The sequence below is a fragment of the Microcebus murinus genome, chromosome 3, assembly GCF_040939455.1.
Source record: "Microcebus murinus isolate Inina chromosome 3, M.murinus_Inina_mat1.0, whole genome shotgun sequence".
NCBI classification, from domain to species: Eukaryota; Metazoa; Chordata; class Mammalia; order Primates; family Cheirogaleidae; genus Microcebus; species Microcebus murinus.
The window spans coordinates 92,231,815-92,255,098 of record NC_134106.1 but is presented as its reverse complement, the minus strand read 5'-3'; the positions used below and the strand labels follow the sequence as shown (position 1 = coordinate 92,255,098).

The window sequence follows — 23,284 nt, the reverse complement described above, 5'->3', positions numbered from 1 at the left end:
AGAGTCAATGATGATTCCAAAACTTGAGACCCAAGACACTGGAAAGATGGAGTTGTTGCCATCAACCAGCATGGAGAAGGCTTTGGGTGGAGGTGGTATCAATCAGGAGTTCAGATTTGGACACATTGAGCTTAAAATGTCTACTGGACATCCAATATGGAAGAAACAGATGGGTATATAAAGCTGTGGAATAAAAAGGTGGGTATATGTCTCTGAAGTTCGGGAGAAAGCCATGAGACTATATGAGATCAGCATCCAAAACACAGGAAAAGCAGATGATCAAGGATTGAGGCTTCAAATCTGACACTAAGACATTGAGAGAAGAAACTTAGAAAGACTTAGGGATTTAGACAAAAAGCAGAAGACTAGGCTGTGCTGGAAGCCGAATGAAGAAAGTATATTAAGCAGGAAGAAGTGATCAACTGTATTAGATGCTCCTGATTGGTAAAAAAAAAAAAAAAAAGATGAGGACTGAGAATATATCATTTTAATTATTAGTAAGGGCAGGGTGTGGTGGCTCATGCCTGTAATACCTGTGCTTTGAGAGGCTGAAGTAGGAGGATCACTTGAGCCCAGGAGTTCGAGACCAGCCTGGGCAACTCAGAAAGACCCATTTTCTACAAAAACTCAATTACCAGGTGTGGTGGAGCACACCTCTAGTCCTAGCTACTGGGGATGCTGAGGTGGGAGGATCTCTGGAACCCAGGCCTTCAAGGCTGTAGTAAGCTATGATCAAGCTACTGCACTTCAGCCCAGGCAACAGAGCAAGACCCCATCTTTAAAAGTAATAATAACAATAACAATTAATAAGGAAGTCACGTGAAAAGCTGTTTTAACAGCCAAATGCAATGGGGGGGGGGAGGAATGTGCCTGTCTTTTGTTATTGATTCTTAGTTTTCTTCCATTTATTTCAAATAATATGTTTTATAAATTTATTTTGAGGAAGATCTTGGGAAAGACTGCCTGTATTTGAACATATTATAAATTTATCATTCAGAAAGCAATGGCCCTGAATTTATCCCCCACCTTTCATCCCTATTTCAAGACTGAGTATGTCTTCTGCTAGGACATAGGATTAAGCAAGCCAGTTCATTACCAATCATGTATTTAAATGAAAACTTTTCTGAAACTATAAAGCAAAATAAATTCACAAAAGAAATTTTATATTGAGGTTTAAATCATTCTGTGACAGTCATTTGTAATCCCTTACCTCAAATTCTCATACTCATTAAAACCTACCTAGCATTTTTCTCATTATTATAATATTCAAAAGTTATAAATATGAATTTATAAAATACATTTCTATTAATAAAATACAACTTTATCTATTTATATTTTCATTATTTTGTTCAATAAACACAGAGTACTTATTATGTGCCAGGCAAAGTATTAGGTACTCTAAGGATACAAGGTTAACAAGACACACACAACCCTCACCCTCCAAAGTTTTTGTTCCATAAGGAATTACAGATATTGAATAGGAGATTACAATAAAATGAATTGAGTGGTTGCTAAGGGAACGTATCACACTGAGATCTGCTCTAGTGTAAGGTTGGATAATTTTGGAATTATGTGTAGGAAAAACGTGTAAATGTCTGTACCTTGATGACTACATGGTCCCTGGCTGCCTATAGCCTCAAATTATTTTCCTCTGCTCTTCACCTGCTATGTTCCGAAACTGTCATTTCAATGTCTCAAACACATCAAGATTATTTCTGTCTAAAACTTTTAGATCAAGATCAATATTCAAAACTTATAACATTCCTATTCACCAGCAACAAACAAATAGAAAACATGAAGTTATATATATAGTAAGCGAAACCCTACATGTGTATTGTCATATAGATAAATAGATATGTACTAATATATATCCTACTTAGATATGATAGCAATGAAACTATAGGAATACACAAATAGGTGATATTGAGCCATAAATTTAACAAACTATTAATATATGCAAAACCTATACTCTGAAAATAAAACATTGCTAAGAGAAATTTAAAAACACCTAAAGGTACAGAGATGTATACCATTTTCATGGTTTGGAAGGTACAATATTAAGATTATAAATATAACCCCAATGTATCTATAGATTTAACAGATTCCAAATCAAAATTTCAATATGCTCTGTTAAAAGATATTTACAAGCTCATTCTAAAATTTATGTGAAAATACAAATAACCTAGCTAAAGCAATTAAAAGAAAAATAACCTAGAGTACCTACACAACTTATCTTTAATATTTATTAAAGGGCTTCAGTGATCTAGACGATATGTTAGTGATGAAAGAATTGATACAAATCAAGAAAAGAGAATAGAAAGTTTAGAAAGCAAGCCACACTTACATGTGATATTCAACAAAAGTGTCAAAGAAATTCAATGGTGAAAGGAAAGTCTTTTCAATAAATGATACTAGAACAAATAGAATTTTATATGTGACCAAAAAATGAAATCAGGCATAACACTATAAGAATTCTAGAAGAAAATGTTGGAAAAACTCTTACAGACATTGGCCTAGGCAAAGAATTTATGAAGAAGACCCCAAAAGCAATCACAGCAACAACAAAAATAAATAAATGGGACCTGATCAAAGTAAAAAGTTTCTGGGCCGGGCGCTGTGGCTCACGCCTGTAATCCTAGCTCTTGGGAGGCCGAGGCGGGCGGATTGCTCAAGGTCAGGAGTTCAAAACCAGCCTGAGCAAGAGCGAGACCCCGTCTCTAATATAAATAGAAAGAAATTAATTGGCCAACTGATATATATATAAAAAATTAGCCGGGCATGGTGGCGCATGCCTGTAGTCCCAGCTACTCGGGAGGCTGAGGCAGGAGGATCGCTTGAGCCCAGGAGTTTGAGGTTGCTGTGAGCTAGGCTGACGCCATGGCACTCACTCTAGCCTGGACAACAAAGCGAGACTCTGTCTCAAAAAAAAAAAAAAAAAAAAGTTTCTGCACAGCCAAAAAAACTATCGCTAGACCAAATAGAAAACCTAAAGCATGGAAGAAGGTATTTGCATGCCATACATCTGATAAAGGGCTGATAACAAGAATCTATAAATAACTCAAGCAAATGATCAAGAAAAAAATCTAACGACCCCATTAAAAAGTGGGCAAAAGACATAAACAAACACTTTCTAAAAGAAGATAGACTAATGGCCAACAAACATGTAAAAAATGCTCAACGTCTCTAACCATCAGGGAGATGCAAATCAAAACCACAATGAGATATCACTTAACTCCAGTGAGAATGGCTTTTATCAAAAAGTCCAAAACAATAAATGCTGGCATGGATGTGGAGAGATAGGAACACTCATACGCTGTCGGTGGGCCTATGAACTAGTACAACGTCTATGGAAAGGAGTATGTAGATACCTCAAAGAACTAAAAGTAGAACTATCATTTGATCCAGCAATCCCACTACTAGATATTTACCCAAAGGAAAAAAAGACATTTTACAAAAAAGACAACTGCACTCAAATGTTTATAGCAGCACAATTCACTATTGCAAAGATGTGGAAACAACCCACGTGCCCATCAACAACCCACGTTAATCCATGAGTGGATTAACAAATGTGGTATATGTATACCATGGAGTACTACTTAGCTATAAAAAATGGTGAACTAATACTTCTTGTATTGACCTGGATGGAATTAGAGACCATTCTTCTAAGTGAGGTATCACAAGAATGGAAAAACAAACACCACATGTACTCACTATTAAATTGGAACTAATCGACCAACACTTACATGCACATATGGAAATAATATTCAATGGAAATCAAGCAGGACGTAGGGAGAGGAGGGGATAGGTAAATTCTCACCTAACAGGTACAATGCACACTATCTGAGGGATGGGCACCCTTATAACTTTTACTTAAATGATACAAAAGCAATTTATGTAACCGAAACATTTGTACCCTCATAATATTCCGAAATAAAATTGAAAAGCAAATAAAAATTTTTAAAAAATGAAATCTATTTTTAGTTTAAACCATACACAAAAAATTAACTAGAAATGTATAGAGACCTAAAGCACAAGCCAGATAAAAAAAAAAGTAACAAATTGGGCCTCATTAAGATTAAAGTCTCCATTAAAGAAAATAAAGAGGTAAATCACAAAATTAAAGAAAATAGTTTTAGTACACATTTGACAAAATGTGTTTTGTCACATTTTGTGACAAATACATGTTTCTGAATACTTGTTTCTGAATACATAAACCTCCTACAAGTCAATAATAAGAGCAAAGTCTAATTTTTATTAACATTATTTTTAATTACCATATAATAATTATACATATCTATGGGGTAGAAAGTGATATCTTGATACATGTATACAGTGCATAATGATCAAATCAGGGTAATTGATGTATCCATCACCTCAAATGTTTGTCATTTTTTGTGTTGGAAAGACTCAAAATTTTCTCTTCTAGCTCTTTGAAAATATACGATAAATTATTGTTAACTATTGGTTATACCCTATAGTGCCATAGAACACTAAAACTTATTCCTCCTTTCTAGCTGTAATTTTTTATTAATTAGCCACTCTCTTCCTATTTTTCTTAGCCCTTACTCTTCCTAGCTCTAGTAACCACTAATTTACTCTCTACTTTTATGAGATCAACTTTTTTAGTTTCCACATATGAATGAGAACATGAGGTATTTATCTTTCTAAGCCTGGCCTGTTTCACTTAACATAATGACCTCAGTTCCACCCATGGTGCTGCAAATGACAGGATTTTATTCTTTTTCATTGCTGAATAGTATTCCATTGTGTATAGATACCACATTTTCTTTATCCATTCATCTGTTGAGGGACACTTAGGCTGAATCCCTATCTTGGCTATTATAAGTAGTGCAGCAATAAACAGGGGAGTGCAGTTATGTCTCGAGCATACTGATTTCATTTTCTTTGGATATATACCCAGTAGTGACATTGCTAGATTATTACGTGGTACTTCTATTTTAGTTTTTTGAGGAACTTCCATATTGTTTTCCATAATGGTTGTATTAATTTACATTTCCACCAACAGTGTACAACACTTGCTTTTCCATGCATCCTCACTAGCTTTGTTATTTTTTGTCGTTTTCATAATAGCCATTCTAACTGGGGTGAAATGATATCTCACTGTAGTTTTGATTTGCATTTTCCTGATGATTAGTGACGTTGAGCATTTTTCAAATTCTGGTTGGCCTTTTTTATATCTTCTTTTGAGGAATGTATATCCACATCAATTGCCCATTTTTAATCAAATTATTTGTCTCTGTGTTGAGTTCCTTGCATATTCTGAATATTGACCCCTTGTCAATGGAATAGCTTGCAAATATTTTCTCTCATTATGCAGGTTGTCTCTTCACTCTGTTGATTGCTTCTTAGTTTGACATGATCCTATTTGTCTATTTTTGCTTTTGTTGCCTATATTTTTGAGATTTTCATCATAAAATCTTTGCCCAGATCAACGTCCTGAAACATTTCCCCTATGTTTTCTTCTAATGGCTTAGTTTGGGGTCTTATATTTAAGTCTTTAATTCACTTTTAGTTGAGTTTTGTGTGTGGTGAGAGGTGGAGGTCTAGTTTCATTCTTTTGCATAGGAGATCCAGTTTCTCCAGCACCATTTATTGAAGAGATAGCCCTTTCCCCAGTATATGTTCTTAGCATCATTGTCATTTAAGTAGGTATATAGTTTTCTTTTGCAGATCTCTTTAAGTTTTTCTTTTTTAATTGTGGTATTAAAAGTGGTATTCTCCACTATTTAGAATTCTACTTTAGGAGTTAAGTGATTTTATATTGTTCTCTATATTTTTGTATTTTTTCTAAATGTTCTACAATGGGCATGTTTTACTTTTATAATTAGAAAAAAATAAAAGTAATTGAAGGGAAAAAGGATGTTAGTCTCTTGTTTCATTTATTCTCCAAATTTCTGACCTCAGTTTTCACTTTCTTTTTTGTCTTAGAGAACAAGATTCTTATCATGCCCTCCTTCCAGTGTAGATATTTACTGTTAATATTTTGCTGAAAAAGATAATCTCCTACTCCCCATCCAGATCAAGTACAAAAATCTGTGAATATAATCATTCTTCCACTTTTAACTCCTTAGTACTTGAAACACACATACAGGAAACCAATTCTTGGTTTCATTTATAATTCAGTTTCTTGTTTTTTTCTCAGCATCTCACATCCATTTTTTCCACCACCCCTTATTTAAGAAATCTTTGTCTTTGTGGTTTTCTGACCTGGTCTATTTTTAAGGGGTTCCTATGCTGGCAAGAATAATGCCTGGCCAACTCTAAATTCATTTATTGAAAAAAAAAATCTCTTAACTGATCCCTACTTAACTGACTCACTGTGCTAACCAACACTATTCATTCTTTCCATAAAACAAGTTGCCCGCTTTCTATACAGATAATAAGCTATTCTCTGGGACACCCAAGAACTTTTGTTTCTATCCACTTGGTTACTTGTTTACCTATTTATAGACATGTTTATGGTTATTGTTTCTTTTTTAATTATATAATTTAATTGTGCATAAAATTGGATAAGCAGAAAAAGAAGAAAACTTTTTTATACTAAGTTTCATGTTCTAGTAAAAATGATCATAGATGAGGGAGTCACTCTAAAAATGTTACTGAATTTGACATTGGCAGGCTGATTGTAAATGACCATAGGAAACTATAGAAATCTAGAAGTATTCTTCACTTGGATGGTTTTTCAGCCCACTTTAAAGAAGTTGCCTTTCAAACAAGCCCCAATTTCTTCTACCTTGAATACTTCCTTATCCATCCAGCCACTACCCCATTTCTGTTCTCCTGGATAGCAAAACTCCTTGCAAGAATTGTCTACGTGCACAGTCTCTAGTTCCTCTCTCGTTCTGTTTTGTTTTCTTGAACTCATTCCAGATAGGTTTTCATCACTATCACTCCTCCAAAACTGATATTGTCAAGGTCATCAATCCACTGGTCAATTTCTAGTCTTCATCTTACTTGATCAATCAGAATGGCTTGAACAAGCTGACTACACCCCCTCCTCTAAAACATTTTCTTCCCTTGCTGTTGACTTCCGAATTTTTATCTCCAGCCCAGACGTCTCTCCAGTACCCCCAGAATCTATGAACCAACTTAGGGTTTAATATCTCCACTCATACAGTAATCCTCCCTTACCTATATATTCCCATACCCCCAATGGATGCCTGAAACTGTGGATAGTACTATACCCCATATATATGGACTATGTTTTTTCAATCTCATAACTGAGATGGTTACTAACCAACAACAGGTGGGAACATATACAACGTGGATATGCTGGACAAAGGGATGATTCACGTGCTGGGCAGAACAGGGCATGGTGGCATGAGATTTCATCAGCTACTCAGAATGACACAATTTAAAACTTACGAATTGTTTATTTCTGGAATTTTCCATTTGATATTTTCAGACCATGGTTGACTGTGGATAACTGACACTTAGGAAAGTAAAACCATGGATAAACGGGGACTATTGAATGTACAAAACCAAACTACCTACGCCTTTCCTAACTTGCTTCACTGCGACCTTTCTCTTTTTGATAAAATGGCAATTCATTTTTTCTAGTAGGTCAGCCCAAAACTCTTGGAGTCAGTGTTGTTTCTTCTTTTTCTCTCATATCTCATCTATAAGCCCATAATAAATCATATGGAATCTACTTTCAAGATATATCCAGAATCCATCCACTTCTTATCACCGTCCATCAATCGCCATCCAAGCCACAGCCATCTCTCATCTGAATTACTACAATAACCTCCAAATGGCTTCTAGGCCTATTATGCCCTTGTCTTGCTGCCATCCACTCTCAGTGTCTGAATGATCCTTTAATCAAGGTGTCAGACATGGGTACATAGTATACTGACTATACATCACCAGTGGGATGTATTCTGTACCCCAAGAACCAAAAAATAAATAAAGAAAGAAAGAAAGAAAACTTACATCATCCAATAGATATTTTCTTAGTAATAATAATAAATAGAAGGTCCAGGTTGTGGACAGGCCAACATGAGGTCTAGACTCTCTCACCAGTGGGATCCTCCCCAAAGTCTTAACACCTTTAAAGATATTTAGTCAATCAATTGCCTCATTTTCCCTCATAGTAGCATCTTATCTGTCCTTGGGGCTGCTCTCAACAGGGTAGCACACACTGTTCAGAGCACCCCCTTGTTGAAATTCTATCTTAAAAGGAAGACCTCCAATGTTACTTCTTTCATGAAGTCCTTCCTTCCTGCCTCTGCCCCACCAGGGAGGTGATGTCCACGTCTGTATCTCTGTGGCATTGTGCTGGCACTTGGCTCACATATTCAGCAATTCCCATTTTCTTCTTGTTTGATAGGTGCCTGGGTACATCCTACACACCCCTGAAGAATTTAGTGCAAGGCTAGCAGTGCAGTAGCAATGGCTCCCTCCTCAGTGCACCTCATGGCTATGTACAAATATCTCTGTCACTACAGATCACAAGGTCCTGCACTGCTCTCGTCCTCTCCCCCTCTTCCTGCTGCAGGATCTTAGAGCTCAAAACTGTATTTTCTTCCTCTGTGAATCTCCATGATTAGCCCCAGCACCAGACATTTAGTTAAGTCTTTACAAAGTGCTTGTTTAAATTTGCTATTTTGTACAGTTTGTACCAATGACTTTTACTGTGTATGTGTGTGAATATTACTGAAAACATATAAGAACTCCCATAAAAACAAATAAATAAACAACTCAATAGAAATTAGGAAGGATAACTATGATTAGGAAAATCATAGAAAAAATATAAATGGCCAATAAACACATGCAAGATGCTCAGACTCACTGATAATCAAAGAATAATTAGATGCTATTTTTTTATAATTAAAAAAGTTGAAAATATTCAGCAATGAAGAGACTGTGGGAAAGCATGCCCTCTGATAGAGAGATAGTGGGAGAGAAAAATGACACAGCTATAATATTTTGGAGGGAATTTGGAAATACATGGAATTTGGAATAATCAATACTTAAAATATACATAATTCTCCCTTGGACCCAGAAATTCCACCAATGGAAGTCTATCCTACAAAACACTCTCATATGCACACAAAAGTATATGTATGAAGATGGGCATTACATCATGTTTCTCCCAACCAGGATGAAAGCTTTGTGAGAGTGGGAACATTGTCATTCACTCCTGGCTAGATTGCTGCCTGGAACATAGTAGATGTTCCATGCATAATTGTTGAATGAAATGAATGCAATTGAAAAATTGGAAACAAACTCATTTCCTATGAATAGAAAATGGTTACATCTACTCTATGAAATACTGTGAGCTGGTAATAGGGATGAGATAGATCTACATGTACTGATATTTAAAAATCCCCCAGATCAAGTGTTAAGTTAGAAAAAGAATAATAGTAAAAAAATTAGAAACAACATAAATTTTACCACTGAAGGACTGATTTATTGTATTTGGATTTAAATAAATAACACTAGCCATCCATTTTAAATGGTTGTCCTGGATCTATATTTATTATCACGTGAAGGCATCTGTGACGCTGATTTCCAAAAAAAGAAATTCTTACGTGACAAGATTATTCCTCTTAATCCTGGCAATTTCCCTATTTGCGAAGTACTACCTTTAATATTTCCATTTTACAGTTGAGAATACTGTGGCACAGAGAAATTAAGTAACTGGCCCTACTTCACACTGTGACACAGCCAAGACTTAAACCCAACCAGTGTGACTCCAAAGGTCATGCTCCTAAAGCACCCAAGGATATGGTGACCATATTTTCTGGTTTAAGCCTATGACTCAGCACACTTTCAATAGCATTTTCTATTGTCTTTCCTATGTCAAAAGTCCACAGACTCGAGCATTAAATTTTATAGTCATTCTACCTATAGGCATAGAGCACACCTAAGCAGGGTAGTTTGATGGCTAAGACTTCAGTGTCTGGAGCCAAATTTTGGACAATTCACCCTACTCTCTACCTCAGCTTATCTATAAAATGGGGATTCCAATAGTAAATACACCATAGGATTGTTAAAGGACTAAATGATTTGATGTTTGTTCAGTGCCTGGCACATAGTAAGCACCATATTATTACTAATTCATTTATATAAAACATGTCTCCATGTGTGTGTACATGTGTGTATACAGTGTGAGATGTGTAGAAGGATGCTCAAATATTAACAGGCTACATCGTGTTAATTTTTAACTGAATTATGATTTACATAAATATCAATTTTTTACTAATATTTTGTTGAATATGTATGTATACACATATATGTTGAACAAATGTATACATGCATATGTATACCACATGTGTGTTTAATACTGAGCATGCATCCTGACAAACACCAAAGCCACGTAGTTTCTGTGGTGCATCTTCCTTGCTTTATCAATGTGCTAATCTAACCAATAGTGTGAATTTACCAAAGGTGATTGAACAACAACCAAAAAAACTATTTTTAACTGGTTTTTTTTGAGACAGAGTCTCACTCTATTGCCCAGGCTACAGTGCCGTGGCATCAGCCTAGCTCACAGCAACCTCAGACTCCTGGGCTCAAGCGATCCTTCTGCCTCAGCCTCCTCCCAAGTACCTGGGACTACAGGCATGCACCACCATGCCCGGGTAATTTTTTCTATATATTTTTAGTTGGCCAATTAATTTCTTTTTATTTTTAGTAGAGACGGGGTCTGGCTCTTGCTCAGTCTGGTTTCCAACTCCTGACCTTGAGCGATCCTCCCGCCTCTGCCTCAATATTTTTAACTTTTGAATTAAGATGAAAACAAAAATGAGATTTTTTTTATCATTACCATTTCAGATTGAATTTCACTTGATTTAATTGATACTTTAAAGTGCAGCCTCAATTTCTAGTTTTTCTTTCCATTAAGTATTTAATTATCTGTAAACAAAATGCATAGAGTCCCTGGGAACCATTGGACATTAATGATTTGCAAACAGAACCACTGAGCTTGCCTGGGGAGGTGAGGAAGGTCTTTTCACTCACCTGGGATTGGGGGTGTTTGGAATGCAGGATTTTGCAGTCTCAAGCAGAGAACCTAAATTCACAGCTTCCTCCTCCCCACCTCCCACTCCCTCCAATGACTTCCCAGCTTGTTCTGTTTTATGGACAAAAAAATGAATTCTCAGGGTAAAAGCAAGCCGTGGGAATATAATTCAAAAAAGAAGTTCCCCGTGTGGGAGATTAGTAGCTGGGAAGGGGTATAGAAGGGTTGCATAGACTTACGGGGTTGGTGTTTTCTGGCGTCTGTACAGATTCACCTAGCTGAATGCATATTACCGTTTAAATAACACCTCGATTTTAAAAGTTGATATTGTTTTGTTTTGTTAATGATTTCTCTGGTCACATGCATTTCAGGGAACGCAAGAAGAATCGGCGTGCTGATTTCGTTCATTTATCTAAATGATTTCATTCATTTATAGAAATGAATGAAACTAATTTCTGTGGCTTGGCCCTGCTACCCGCTCCTCCCCTGCAGCAGACTTTGCAAGTCACACAACCAGGGACCGAAACTCCTTGCAAAGTTGAAAATGTCAACACCCCAGCCCACCCTGCCCTGCGTCTTTGAGTTATTTTCTGTCCCTGCAGAGGGGCTGTGAGCGCCAAGGCTGGGCCGCGGCCCGGCAAGGGACTGGGCTCCAGGCACCATGCCCAGAAGGCGGGCGTCTCTGCCGAGTGTCTCCCGCTGAGCCGGGAGAGCCAGCGAGCAGCGCGCCCTCCCTTCGCCGGCACGCTCGGGCCACGCCAGCAGCTCCTGCGAGTGGCGCGCGGAGCCGGCACCGTGAGTCCCGTGGGTCCCCGACTCCCTGCTCAGCACTGCCCGGCGGGCTCTCAGCCGATCCGCCATAGAAGATGCTTTGTCTTGGGAAATCCAGACGACTCCCCCGCGCGGTGCCGGGCTGCGCGCCACCGAGCCCTGCCCGTCCAGCCGTGCGCCCCGCGTGCCAACTCACCTCAGCGCGGGCTGCAACATCTGAGTGTAGACGTTGCATCGCTCCAGGACCATGCCAGCAAAGTTGTCTGTGGTCCCTCGCCCGTTCCACTTGGGCCGCTGGAGCCACTTCAGGACTCCGACGACGGCCAACACGGCGACTGCCACCAGGAGCCCGACTGCAAGACAGATCTGGACTTTCTTAGAGATCCGGCAGCAGCGTTCGTCAGCCATAGGGCCCAATGCGGGGTCCACCAGGCGAAGCTGAAGGACAGGTGGTCGGAGGCTAGGCAGGAAGAGAGCGCTCGCCTGCTTCTGAAACTGCACCTCCCCCTTCTCTTTCACTTGCCTTTTCTCTGTTTCCCTTCCCACCCCCAAGTCCCTGCCTCAAAGTGCCCTGGTCGCGGTCAGCTGGACCAATAAGGGCTTAAAGGACTTAAAAAGACGTCAACAATCGCTACAGCCACTCACTTCCAGACTCCTGTAGAGAGGGACCCAGACTCGGCATCTCCCGGGAGAATCAGCCACCTTAACCCTCTGTGGATCTCCAAATGACAGACACTCCTTTTATCAACTGTGCACTTTATCAACCAAATGACAGACACCACTCCCTTTATCCTCAACTGTGCACTTTACACCCCAGCCACACTTGCTTTCTGGAAAGTGCGAAGGCTGATACCCACTTCTATACCCGTGTACACACAATGCCTTCTACCTGGAAAGGAATGCCCTACCTCTACTTCTTAGTTTTAACAAATGCCCACCACCTTTAAGGGCTCAGCTGAAGTCTGACTCCTTCTCTCAAGTGGCGTCCTAAGCTAGTGGCCACCTTTGAGCTGTAGGTTCAAACCCAGCTCTGGCTGTGTGAAACGGGGCAAGTTACTCACCCTCCCTTACATCTGTGCTTCAGATGTATGTCAGGGATAGCAGCAGTACCTACCTCATGGTAGGTTATGAGAAGTGAGTTAATATTGACAACGTGTTTAGCACAATGACAGGCACATGGTAAGCACTCAGTAAATGTAAATTATGGCTACCAGCTCTGTGGGGCTGTTGAGAAGATGCAATTTTATAATTCATGGCATGTATTTGGAACAGTGTCTGAAAGACAGTGATATTGCACTCTAACTGGGATCTCAATAAATAATAAGAGTGGCTTTCCCTGCCCCTCCTTTCTCAAGAGAACATCTGTGCCATTTGAGCAGAGACCTAAATAATATGAAGGATCCAGCCACAGGACTCCCTGGGGCAAATGTTTTCCAGGCAAAGGAAATAGCAAGAGCAAAGGCTTTGGGGCAGAAAAGCTCTTGGCCTGCTGGAAGAACAGCAGGGACGCCATTGCAGCTAGACTAGAAGGATCCCAGGCACCCATGAGGGCATGGGTAGAAGCTCTGCCGCCTCACAGATGAAAGGCAGAAAATACAGCTTTCAGGGTTGGGAGGTTAGTGGTGACAGTGACATACAGACAGTGTCGTCTGATAGCTTCTCAGTGAAATGAGAAGGGTCATCTTCTGAGAGTGGGTGGGGCACTGGTAGACCTCAAAGGAGACCAGACAGCAAATGGACTGGCGAGACGAAGGAGAACTCTCAGCCTGTCATCAAGGGGACAGGAATTTAAAATTAGCAGGTTGTGGTCTTTTGCCCAGACTCTCCCTGCTGCTTAAACAAAAGGGTGAAAGGGTTTGGGGGATGGACATACTTGAAGCTCTTACTCGAGGAGGGAGGGGGGCATGGGCAATATATGTAACACTTGTACCCCCATAATATGCTAAAATTTAAAAAAGGGTGAAAGGATGCACTCCGTCTCAAACTGAACTGTTCATCTTTCTCCTATAAAAGGCTTGGCTCCTTTTTTGATGTTTTGCATTTCAGTAAAAAGAGCCAACATCTCCACCACCCCTGCCAGCCCCTTGTTTCAGTTTCTCAAGCTAGAAACTTCCAAGTTTTCTTTGACTCTTCCCTCTCTCTCATCCCACATAGCTACATGGAACTTGGTTCCTATTGCCTACAAATTATTCATTAAATATCCATTTTCTTCATCTCCACAACCAGCAGCTTAGTCCAAGAGACAGTCCACTACCCTCTTTCCCACCTAGAAAGAGCTTCCCAATCATTCTCCCCAAATGCCCTCTCCCCAACTTCTTCCATCCATTCTCTGCACTACAGCCAGGTGGGTGGGTTTTTTTCAAGGCACTGTTTTTTGTTGTCATTGTGGTCATTTTGTTGTTTGTTTGTTTGTGACATGATCTTGCTCTGTTGCCCTGGGTTGAGTGCAGTGTCATCATCATAGCTCATTGCAACCTCAAATCCCTGGGCTCAAGAGATCCTCCTGTCCAGGCCTCCTGAGTATCTGGGACTACAGGTGCACACCACCACGCCTGGCTAATTTTTTCTAATTTTGTAGAGACAGGGTCTCACTTTTGCTCGGGCTGGTCTCAAACTCTCAACCTCAAACAATCCTCCTCCCTTGGCCTCCCAGAGTGCTAGGGCCCAGCCAAGGCATCATTTTTAAAGTCATAACTCTTAAAACACAACTCTGATACCCTCACCTTGGCCTTGCTCTGGACACAGCCAGCAGCATCTTGGCCCCTGTTGGCTTCTTCAGCCTCCACGGACATCTCTGTCCCCAACCTCATGACGCTCCTGGCCTGCTGGCCTTCTCTCTGTCCCCAAACAGCCCAAGCTCTCTGCTGTCTCTGGGCATGCACAGATGCCATGCTCCCACCCGGCTAACTCCTCAGCTTCAGTGCTAAATTCTCAGGAAGCATTTCCTGACCCCATTTAGCTGCCAAACTGTGTTAGATATCCAAGTCATACACTCTCCTAATTGAACAACCTAGTTGCCAGATCTAGTGGGCAATACAGATCTTAGAGACTCTGGTCTGGACCACCCAGCCCAGGAAGCCACACTCTGAGAATTTCTTCTAGGTGTCCCCTCCTCATAAGACCAGGAGTTTGCTCAGAGCTAAGTTGGCAGCAACTGAAGTTTTGTTCTCTTAGTACCCTAGAACTCAACTTTAGGTCCATAAATACTTGTTGAACCAAACAACCAAGAAACACTAGTTTTGTCTCTGGATACATTTCCATAATTTCCCAACCTCGTTGTGTTCCGGTCTACCCTCATCGGCCCCCTTGTCCTTGGCCTGTCATTTCTTTCATGCTGCTTATATTGCAAGGTTCAAAATCAGTTACTGTGTAACAGGAGTTGTCACTTGTTCCTTATTGAACTGAACCATTGGGTATTATAGTTTTCTGGCTTGTAAAACGAAACATCTAAGACCTGCCACACACACACACACACACACACACACACACACACACACACACACACACACACACACACGCATGCACAAACACTCCTTTTTAAAAGATATTTGTTTTGGGCAATAAATATGAGAAATATACATGGAGTAAAAATCAAATGGTATCACCAAAATGATAGATGTAGAAAATGATTCTCCTTCCTTAAATTCCCCTCTTTCCATATTAATAAGCAAGCAGCATATGTACACATACATATATAGAGGCAGCTCATCGTTGTTTCATAAAAATTATAGCCTAGAGCACATCCTATTGTGCTCCTGGCTTTCTTTGCATAGTTATATATATTGAAGACATTCTATATCAGCATGTATTGCTGTACCTAACTCTTTTAAGTGGCCCCTAGTATTCCATTGTGTGGTGTACCATAGTTTACCTAACTAAACGCAAATTAATAGGCACTTAAGTTTTCTAGTCTTTTGTTACTACATTAAACACTACAATAAATATTACTATGTGGGCATATTTTTTTCCACATCCAAAAGGCAATACACCCTAAAATAGACTTCCTAGATCAAAAGGCACAAGCATTTAAAATTCAGAAAGATATTGCCAACCAAAGAGATCTTACCAATTGGTCCTCACACTCATGGTGCTTGAGAATGGGTTTTTCAACACTTACACGGTTAAAATTTCATATTTGCTATGTCTTCATTTCTGATTATATAAATCAGCAGTGGGGACATGGAGAAACTTCATATTTTAGTTTATCTTTCTGTTAGATGCAATGAACACTTGAGAAAATAAAACGTAAAGGAACCCTGTAATCCTTCTGCTAAGTCACGTGGTTTGTGATCATTCTCATTTTGCAAACATCTTCACATTCTGATATGTTTGGGGGGAGGAAGATTACAATTGCATAAGAAAGAACCCACATCCTCTTACCACACCATATTGGTGTGGTATGATTCGAGGCAAGTTACCTATATTTTTTGAATTTTCATTTTCTCATCTGTAAAATGGATATAGTGCAAGGTCTCCTGATAAGGTTGAAGTGGAGATTAATTGAGATTACAATACACATACAGTTAGAACTGGCTAGACACCCAACATACGGTAATACTGTTATTGTGGACTTATTTGTACATAGTTAACAATGCAATGAGGCTCAAAAAATTGGATTTTCTGGTAATTGTTCATTTCACAAATATTAAGGACCCACTCACTACATGCCAGGAACTATGCTAGGCACTGAGGGCTGAGAAAAAAACTGGCCTTGAGGAATCCCTGTGTAGCACAACAGTTCAGAGCACTTTGTGGTCAGATAGAACTGGGTGGGCTAGCCTACTTGAGCAAATAACAAAACTTCTCTGAAAGGCAAGTTCCTCGTCTGTAGAATGGGCTTAAAAATATCTACGGGCATCATGGAAATCTTTGGAGAATTGAATCACATAATGTATATGGAGAACTTAGCTGAGTATCTGGCCCCTAGCAAGTATTCAATGAATAATTACTAACTACTATTACAGTGGCTATGTGGCAGGCAGGGGTGATCACAATGAGTCAGAGTAGTTTTTAGGAAGGCCAGAGACACTACAGCAGGCTGTTGAAGGGCCATGAAGGTTTGCAAAAAGAGGGGACAGGCATTTAAACAGACCTGTAGGGAGGACAACAATTGATTTGCGGGTATTTGGGAGACTATAGGAGTGACCCTTTCCAGGCCATGCAGCTAGTTAGTGGAAACATTGGTCCTAAAATGAGACTTTCAAGATCTCATCTTTCTTTGGTCAACTTTCTTAGTCATTTAAAAATTATTCAGGTAATATAATCACATTTTAAAAAGCGGAAATATAGAAGAGAAGAAAAATGCCACCCCTTGTTCTAAAACCAACTATCATTAACGTTTTGATATCTTTCCTTCCAGTTTTTTTCCTAATCTTTGATAGCTTTAAAAGTGGTTATGAGATATTATATAATATCATATATGTTTTTTAAATTTTGCTCTTTCCACTTCACTGTGCATACGTGGTCCCTGCCAGGCCACGATCCTCTCTAAATCCCCAGAGCCCTGGCTCAAGTACCAACTCTCCATACCTTGGGAGCTCTCTGAGCTTCAGCATCTTATGCAATCTCATTGTGTCTCAGGCTTGCTACAAGAATATGTGGGTGTAGATATAAAACAAAGAGCAGCCAATTTCCCTGGTAAAACCTCTAGAAATGGGCGTACCTCCTACCTTTAGATCTTCCACTGGAAGGTCAGCTTCATGGCAGCAGGTCCATTGCCTGACCTTGTTCACCAGAAATCCCAAGCTCAGTGCGTCCCTAGCACCAGAACAATGTCCGGTATGTGGTTGGCACTCAAGCAATGCCTGCAGAATAAACAACTTTCTCTCCCACAGTTCAAGCTCACTGGCAACTGTGTGAGCATGTACCAATAGATCCAAGGTCCTCATCAGAGTCACCAGCTAAAATTCTTCTATCAACAAGCATCTGTCGCTCATTTGCTGAGGAATAAAGTGCAGTGTTCAAGGAAGAAGAGGGAGATGCTTCAATTAATCACATTATTCTTCTTTTCCTCCTTCCACAATAATTGCTAACATCTTTGAGTGACAAGTACTTTGTGAACAATACCCTCACAACTCTGCCATCATGCAAACCTTTTATGATTCCCATACTATAGATGAGGAATCGAAGGCTTAGAGTTGACAGACTCAGTCTCTTCTCAGGGAGGATTTATGGTCCCAAGTGAGAACATCTGGAAACATGTTCTTAGGTATAGGCCTGTGACAGCTGTCAGAAACTTTGAGTGTCATCAAGAATTTCAGGGGTGACCTGTTTCCCTTGGGATGTCTTTGTCTCCCCAGCATGTTTTGTGCCTCTCAAATCAGGGTCCCACCACCAGAAGGAGAGCAAACAGATGCTGAATATCAGAAAAAACAGAAAAGCACGCCCATTGGTGTCAAACAGCTCACAGCCTGTGACCTGTTTTATTCTAGCAGATTCATGCATAGGAGAGCTATGCAATTTCTCCTCCCACATCCTAAAACAAAGCAAGGCCAAATATTTTATTTACTATTTTTTTTTCTGTATTGTTGATGGAACATGAATAAATAGGAGTTGTCAGAATGGCTCCAGATACCTTTAATTCACTTGAGCTGCCTGCTGTTCCATGTAGGCTTACTTGTTTAAGCCTTAGTTGTTTAAGGTGAGTTCAAGAGAGGTCAACTTCTCAGCTACTTCCTCAGTTAGGGCTAATCTCAGCTTAACAGATTCAGTAACTTCTCAGCTCTCCCACTGCTCAGTTACATCCTCTTCCTGAACCTTCAGGTGACAGCTTAGATACCCCACCTCTGGGACGTCGTTTACAAGCCTCCACATCTGCGTGACAAGCTTCTAATCATAGGTTCTCATATGCACCCCATACTTCCTGATTGTTTTGGACACTTGCCCCACCCCCACCTCCATCTTGCACTAAGCTGTAGATGGGTACCAAAACAGTCTTTGTCGCAAGTACGTCCCTAGCAAGTCCTGGTACCTACAGCACATTGCACAACTGTTTGCTGATGAACATCACACTTCAGTGCACATCTTTTTACTTTCATTCATTTATTCATCCATTCATACATAAATATTACTGAGCACCTCCTGTGTTCCATGGACTGTTTTAAGTGCTGTGCATATAGCAGTTTAAAAAAAAATTCCATCTTATGAAACTTTTATTCTAACAGGGGGCAGACATATAATAGGCAAGATAAATAAGTAAATCACAGCGCACATGTCAGGAAGTGATGAGAGTTAAGAAACACACTAAGCAGGGGATGGGGTAAGTACTGAGGGGGAGGGTTGCGACTTTGGATAAAAGACCAAGGAAGGTCTCACTCAGAAGGTGGCAATTTAGGTAAAGAAATGAAGAAGGTGAAGTAACCACAAGGCATCTAGGGAAGGAAGAAGGAAGGTAGAAGGAAGAAAAGAGCAAGCGCAAAGACCCTAAGGCAGAAGCAATCCTGGTGTGTTCAAAGAACAGAAAAGGTCACATAATAGGTGCCTGGTGCAGGAAAAGCACGTGCATGAAGGAAAGAAGTAGAGATGAGGATAGAGATGTAATTGCATGTATGCTGGGGGGCGGGGCAATAGGTGGGCACCTGTGCAGAACAGTGACACCCTTATCAGGCCCACTTTGGCTGCTGCTTGCTGAGAATAAATGCAAGTGGGGACAGAAGCAGCAAAACCATGTAGGAAGCTACAGTGCCTTAATCCAGACAGGAGTTGACGGTGGCTTGAGCTCAGTTGGCATCAGCAGATGCAACTGAATTCTGGATGTATTTTAAAGGTAGAACAGATGGGATTTGCAGATAGAGTAAAGAAACAAAGAGAGCGGTCAAAGACAGCTCCAAAGATTTTGGCTAGAGCAACTGGAAAGATGGAGTTGTCATTGACTGAGCTAAGACAGACTGTGAAAGGAGAATTCATGTGGGGCATGTTAAGGGTGAGATTCCCATCACATATCCAAGTGAAAATGTTGAGAAGACAAACACCGCGCCAGCCTTTATACATTAACTCATTCAACCCTCATAGCGACCCCATGAGGTAGGTTGTATTTGTGGTCCCATCTTAGAGGGAGGAGACCGAGGCCCAGAAAGGAAGAGTGACCTGCCCCAGGTCACCTAGCTGGTTAGTGGTGGAATGGGGGAACTGAGGCTCAAATCCAAGCAACTGGCCCCGGAATGCATGCTCTTCTACACTATGCTGCATCTTGGCTGAGCAAAACACACACACACACACACACACACACACATCACCTCATTCCAGTCACTTAAGAAAATCCTTGCCACTAGCTCAGATCGAGTGCATTTTTGCAATTGCTGCAGCCAGAGCCTGGAGTGCCCAGATTAGAGCAGGTCTGAGTCAGGCACTGCAGCCTGATCTTGGGGGTACAGCCCCGCATGGGCTGAGAGTGAAGCAAGGGGAGGTTCCTCCAAGGAAAATTAGGGAATCCTCACCAGAAAAAGGGTGAAGATAGATGCTGAATATCAAAAACAACCAAAAAACGCACTCTGATTTCAAATTTAGCCCCCTCATAGCACATGGACAAAGTTTACATATTAGTCATTCTGCATATGCATTTCAGACCAGCCCAGAACACCAATTTGTGCCAAAAATTTTCTCAACAGATTTTCTTATAAAATGTTTACTTGATTCCCTGGGGCAATTACACTTTCCATTCTTACATTCTAAGACAAAGAGGCTGAAGGTCAAATATCCCAGCTGAGAGGAGGAATACATTCTTGACAATGGAAGAGACAGAACTGTGCCATGCTTTTTTCTCAACCCAGCATTTTCCCAAGCAAGTTAAAAAAAAAAAAACAAAACAAAGAAACAAAAAATTGAAAAGAAAGCTTCAAACAGAACTTATTAGTAAAATTCTGCTTATTTTACTAAATAGTAATCAAAGGAAAGTTCAAATTTATATTTCAGAAAGATATTCCTTCTTGAAAAATAATAAGCACTACAAAATTTTTTTAAGTTGTAATAGTGATTTTGTACTCATATGTAATTTTGAAAAATAAAAGTAAAAAGAAAAAATAAAATTCTTCATAACTTCATCACTCAAAAATAAATAGCATTTACTATTAACATTTTGATGTATTATATTAATATATATTTATGATTTTCCCAGAATTTATATCCTATAATTTTAATATTATGTAATAGACATTTTACCTTGCCTTGAAATATTCTTCCCAAACAGCATTATTAATAATGTATAAGCCCGGGCTCGGTGGCTGACGCCTGTAATCCTAGCACTCTGGGAGGCCAAGGCGGGAGGATTGCTCGAGGTCAGGAGTTCAAAACCAGCCTGAGCAAGAGTGAGACATGTCTGTACTATAAATAGAAAGAAATTAATTGGCCAGCTAAAAATATATATAGAAAAAAATTAGCCAGGGATGGTGGCGCATGCCTGCAGTCCTAGCTACTCGGGAGGCCGAGCAGGAGGATTGCTTGAGCCCAGGAGTTTGAGGTTGCTATGAGCTAGGCTGACGCCACGGCACTCACTCTAGCCTGGATAACAAAGTGAGACTCTGTCTCAAAAAAAGAAAAAAAATGTATAATCCTCCATAGTATTGTCATACTATAGTTTATTTAATCATTATCCCATTTTCATATATTTCCAATATTTTGTTACGCTGTGTTAACATCTTAAAGACACTCCCTGTGAATATTCCTTATGATTTTCTTACAACAAATTTCTGGAATATGAATGAAAATATTACTCTCGATGTTAGAAGAAAAAGGACAAATATCAAAAGAAACTGAGGATGAAAGCATATTCTAAAGTTGTAATCATTAAAACTCAACCAGGAAAAAAAAGTAGCTCAACTCTTTAAGTTACAATAATTATCAAAAACATCATTAAGAATCTTGAAATTTTACACTTTTTTCTTTTTAAAAATTATATATATATATATAGACATATATACATAGCAAAATAATGGGAAGATAACCCCCATGTTCATGGCAGCACCATTCACAATATCCAAGGTATGGAAACAACCTAAGTGTCCATCAATGGATGCATAGATAAAGAAATTGTGGTGCATAAATATAATATAGTATTATTCAGCCATAAAAAGGGAATGAAATCCTGCCATTTGTGACAACATGGATAAACCTGGAGGATGTTATACTAAGTGAAATAAACCAGATCCAAAAAGACAAATACTGTATGATCACACTTATAGGTGGGAGTTAAAAAAATCAAACTCATAGAAGCTGAGAGTAGAATGTTGGCTGACAGGGGGTAGAGGGTGGGGGAAATGGGAAATGTTGGTCAAAAGATACAAATTGTCAGTTGTAAGATGAATAAGTTCTAAGGATCTAAGGTATAGCATAAGTGGCAATAGATGTGTTAATTTGATTGTGGTAGTCACTACACAATGCATGCCTATATCAAGTCATCACCTTATGCACTAAATATATTCAATCTTATTTGTCAATTAAATATTTTAAAATAAAATAAACTTTAAATATAATAAGAAAATATACAAAATTACAAATAAGAGAGTAAAAACCACTCATAATCACAGTACCAAAAAAAAAAAAAAACCAAACATGTTTGTACTTATGCTTTCAATTCTGTGTATATAGTAATATATATTATATTGTCTGTATAGTATACACACACATATAAATGCATGGTTTGGAAGTAAGTTCTTAATACAGTCCACAAAAGAGAAAATAGAAAATAGCATATATGCACCAAAATCATGTCATAAAAGCTCACTCATTTCTTCACTTACATACTCAAAAACTGTGTTGAGCCTCTGCTATGTGTCTGGCTGTAAGTTAAATTCCAAGAATACAAAGACCTTCAAGACAAGGTGTCTTCCTTGTGCATGTCTCTATTCCATTCAAAAGAAGGAATTTGTATTACATAAAGATAATTGATTGCTATGCACACCATTGTACAAGCTCATCCACGGATATGTAGTGACAAGAGTGAGAAAATGGTGAATAAACTAAAATTATAACTTCATCTAGGTCCTCATTCATCCATTATTTTCTCATTTTTTGTGTATAGTCCTAAAACTTTGTTTTTCAGCCACAAAGTTAGCGACAGACTAGAAGATAAGAATAAAGAAACTACATTCCTTTGCTTTAGCACTTTAATGTGTGCCTGTATCATTCTATCCATGTGTTCTCATATAGTTTTACCTCATTTAAACTTTATGCTCAGTTAATTTCTTTTCCTTTTAGAGTGAGAGGGTGGCACACCAGGACACAAAAAGACCTCTTTTTCAATAATTGCACAAGCCAGAGTCGAATTTCAAAATCCAATTTTTTTTTTAATAATACAACACATTTTAACATAAAAACAAATGATCAATTTTAGAGCAAGGGCTTGCTGCGTATTTCCACAACAGTTCAGCATTACAGATTGAAAACAATTGTTCAAAAACAGCTGAACTTCCAGATAAAGTTGACTTCTACTTGATTGCAGAATTCAAGATTTCTCAGATGTTAATACAGAGTCAAAAGCAGTGGCTAGGCTGGGCGCAGTGGCTCACACCTGTAATCCTAGCACTCAGCGAG

General features: G+C 39.3%; 1 protein-coding gene across 1 annotated transcript in view; it reads right to left on the bottom strand.

Annotated features, from left to right (window-relative positions):
- The window catches only part of CD38 (CD38 molecule), a 42,695-nt gene extending 30,239 nt beyond the window's left edge, over window positions 1–12,456 (bottom strand). The window contains exon 1 of the mRNA XM_012737552.3: window positions 11,955–12,456. Coding sequence (XP_012593006.2) covers window positions 11,955–12,166 — 212 coding nt within the window. The 5' untranslated portion in view covers window positions 12,167–12,456. The remainder of the gene's footprint in view (window positions 1–11,954) is intronic.
- Between the last annotated feature and the right edge of the window lie 10,828 nt (window positions 12,457–23,284).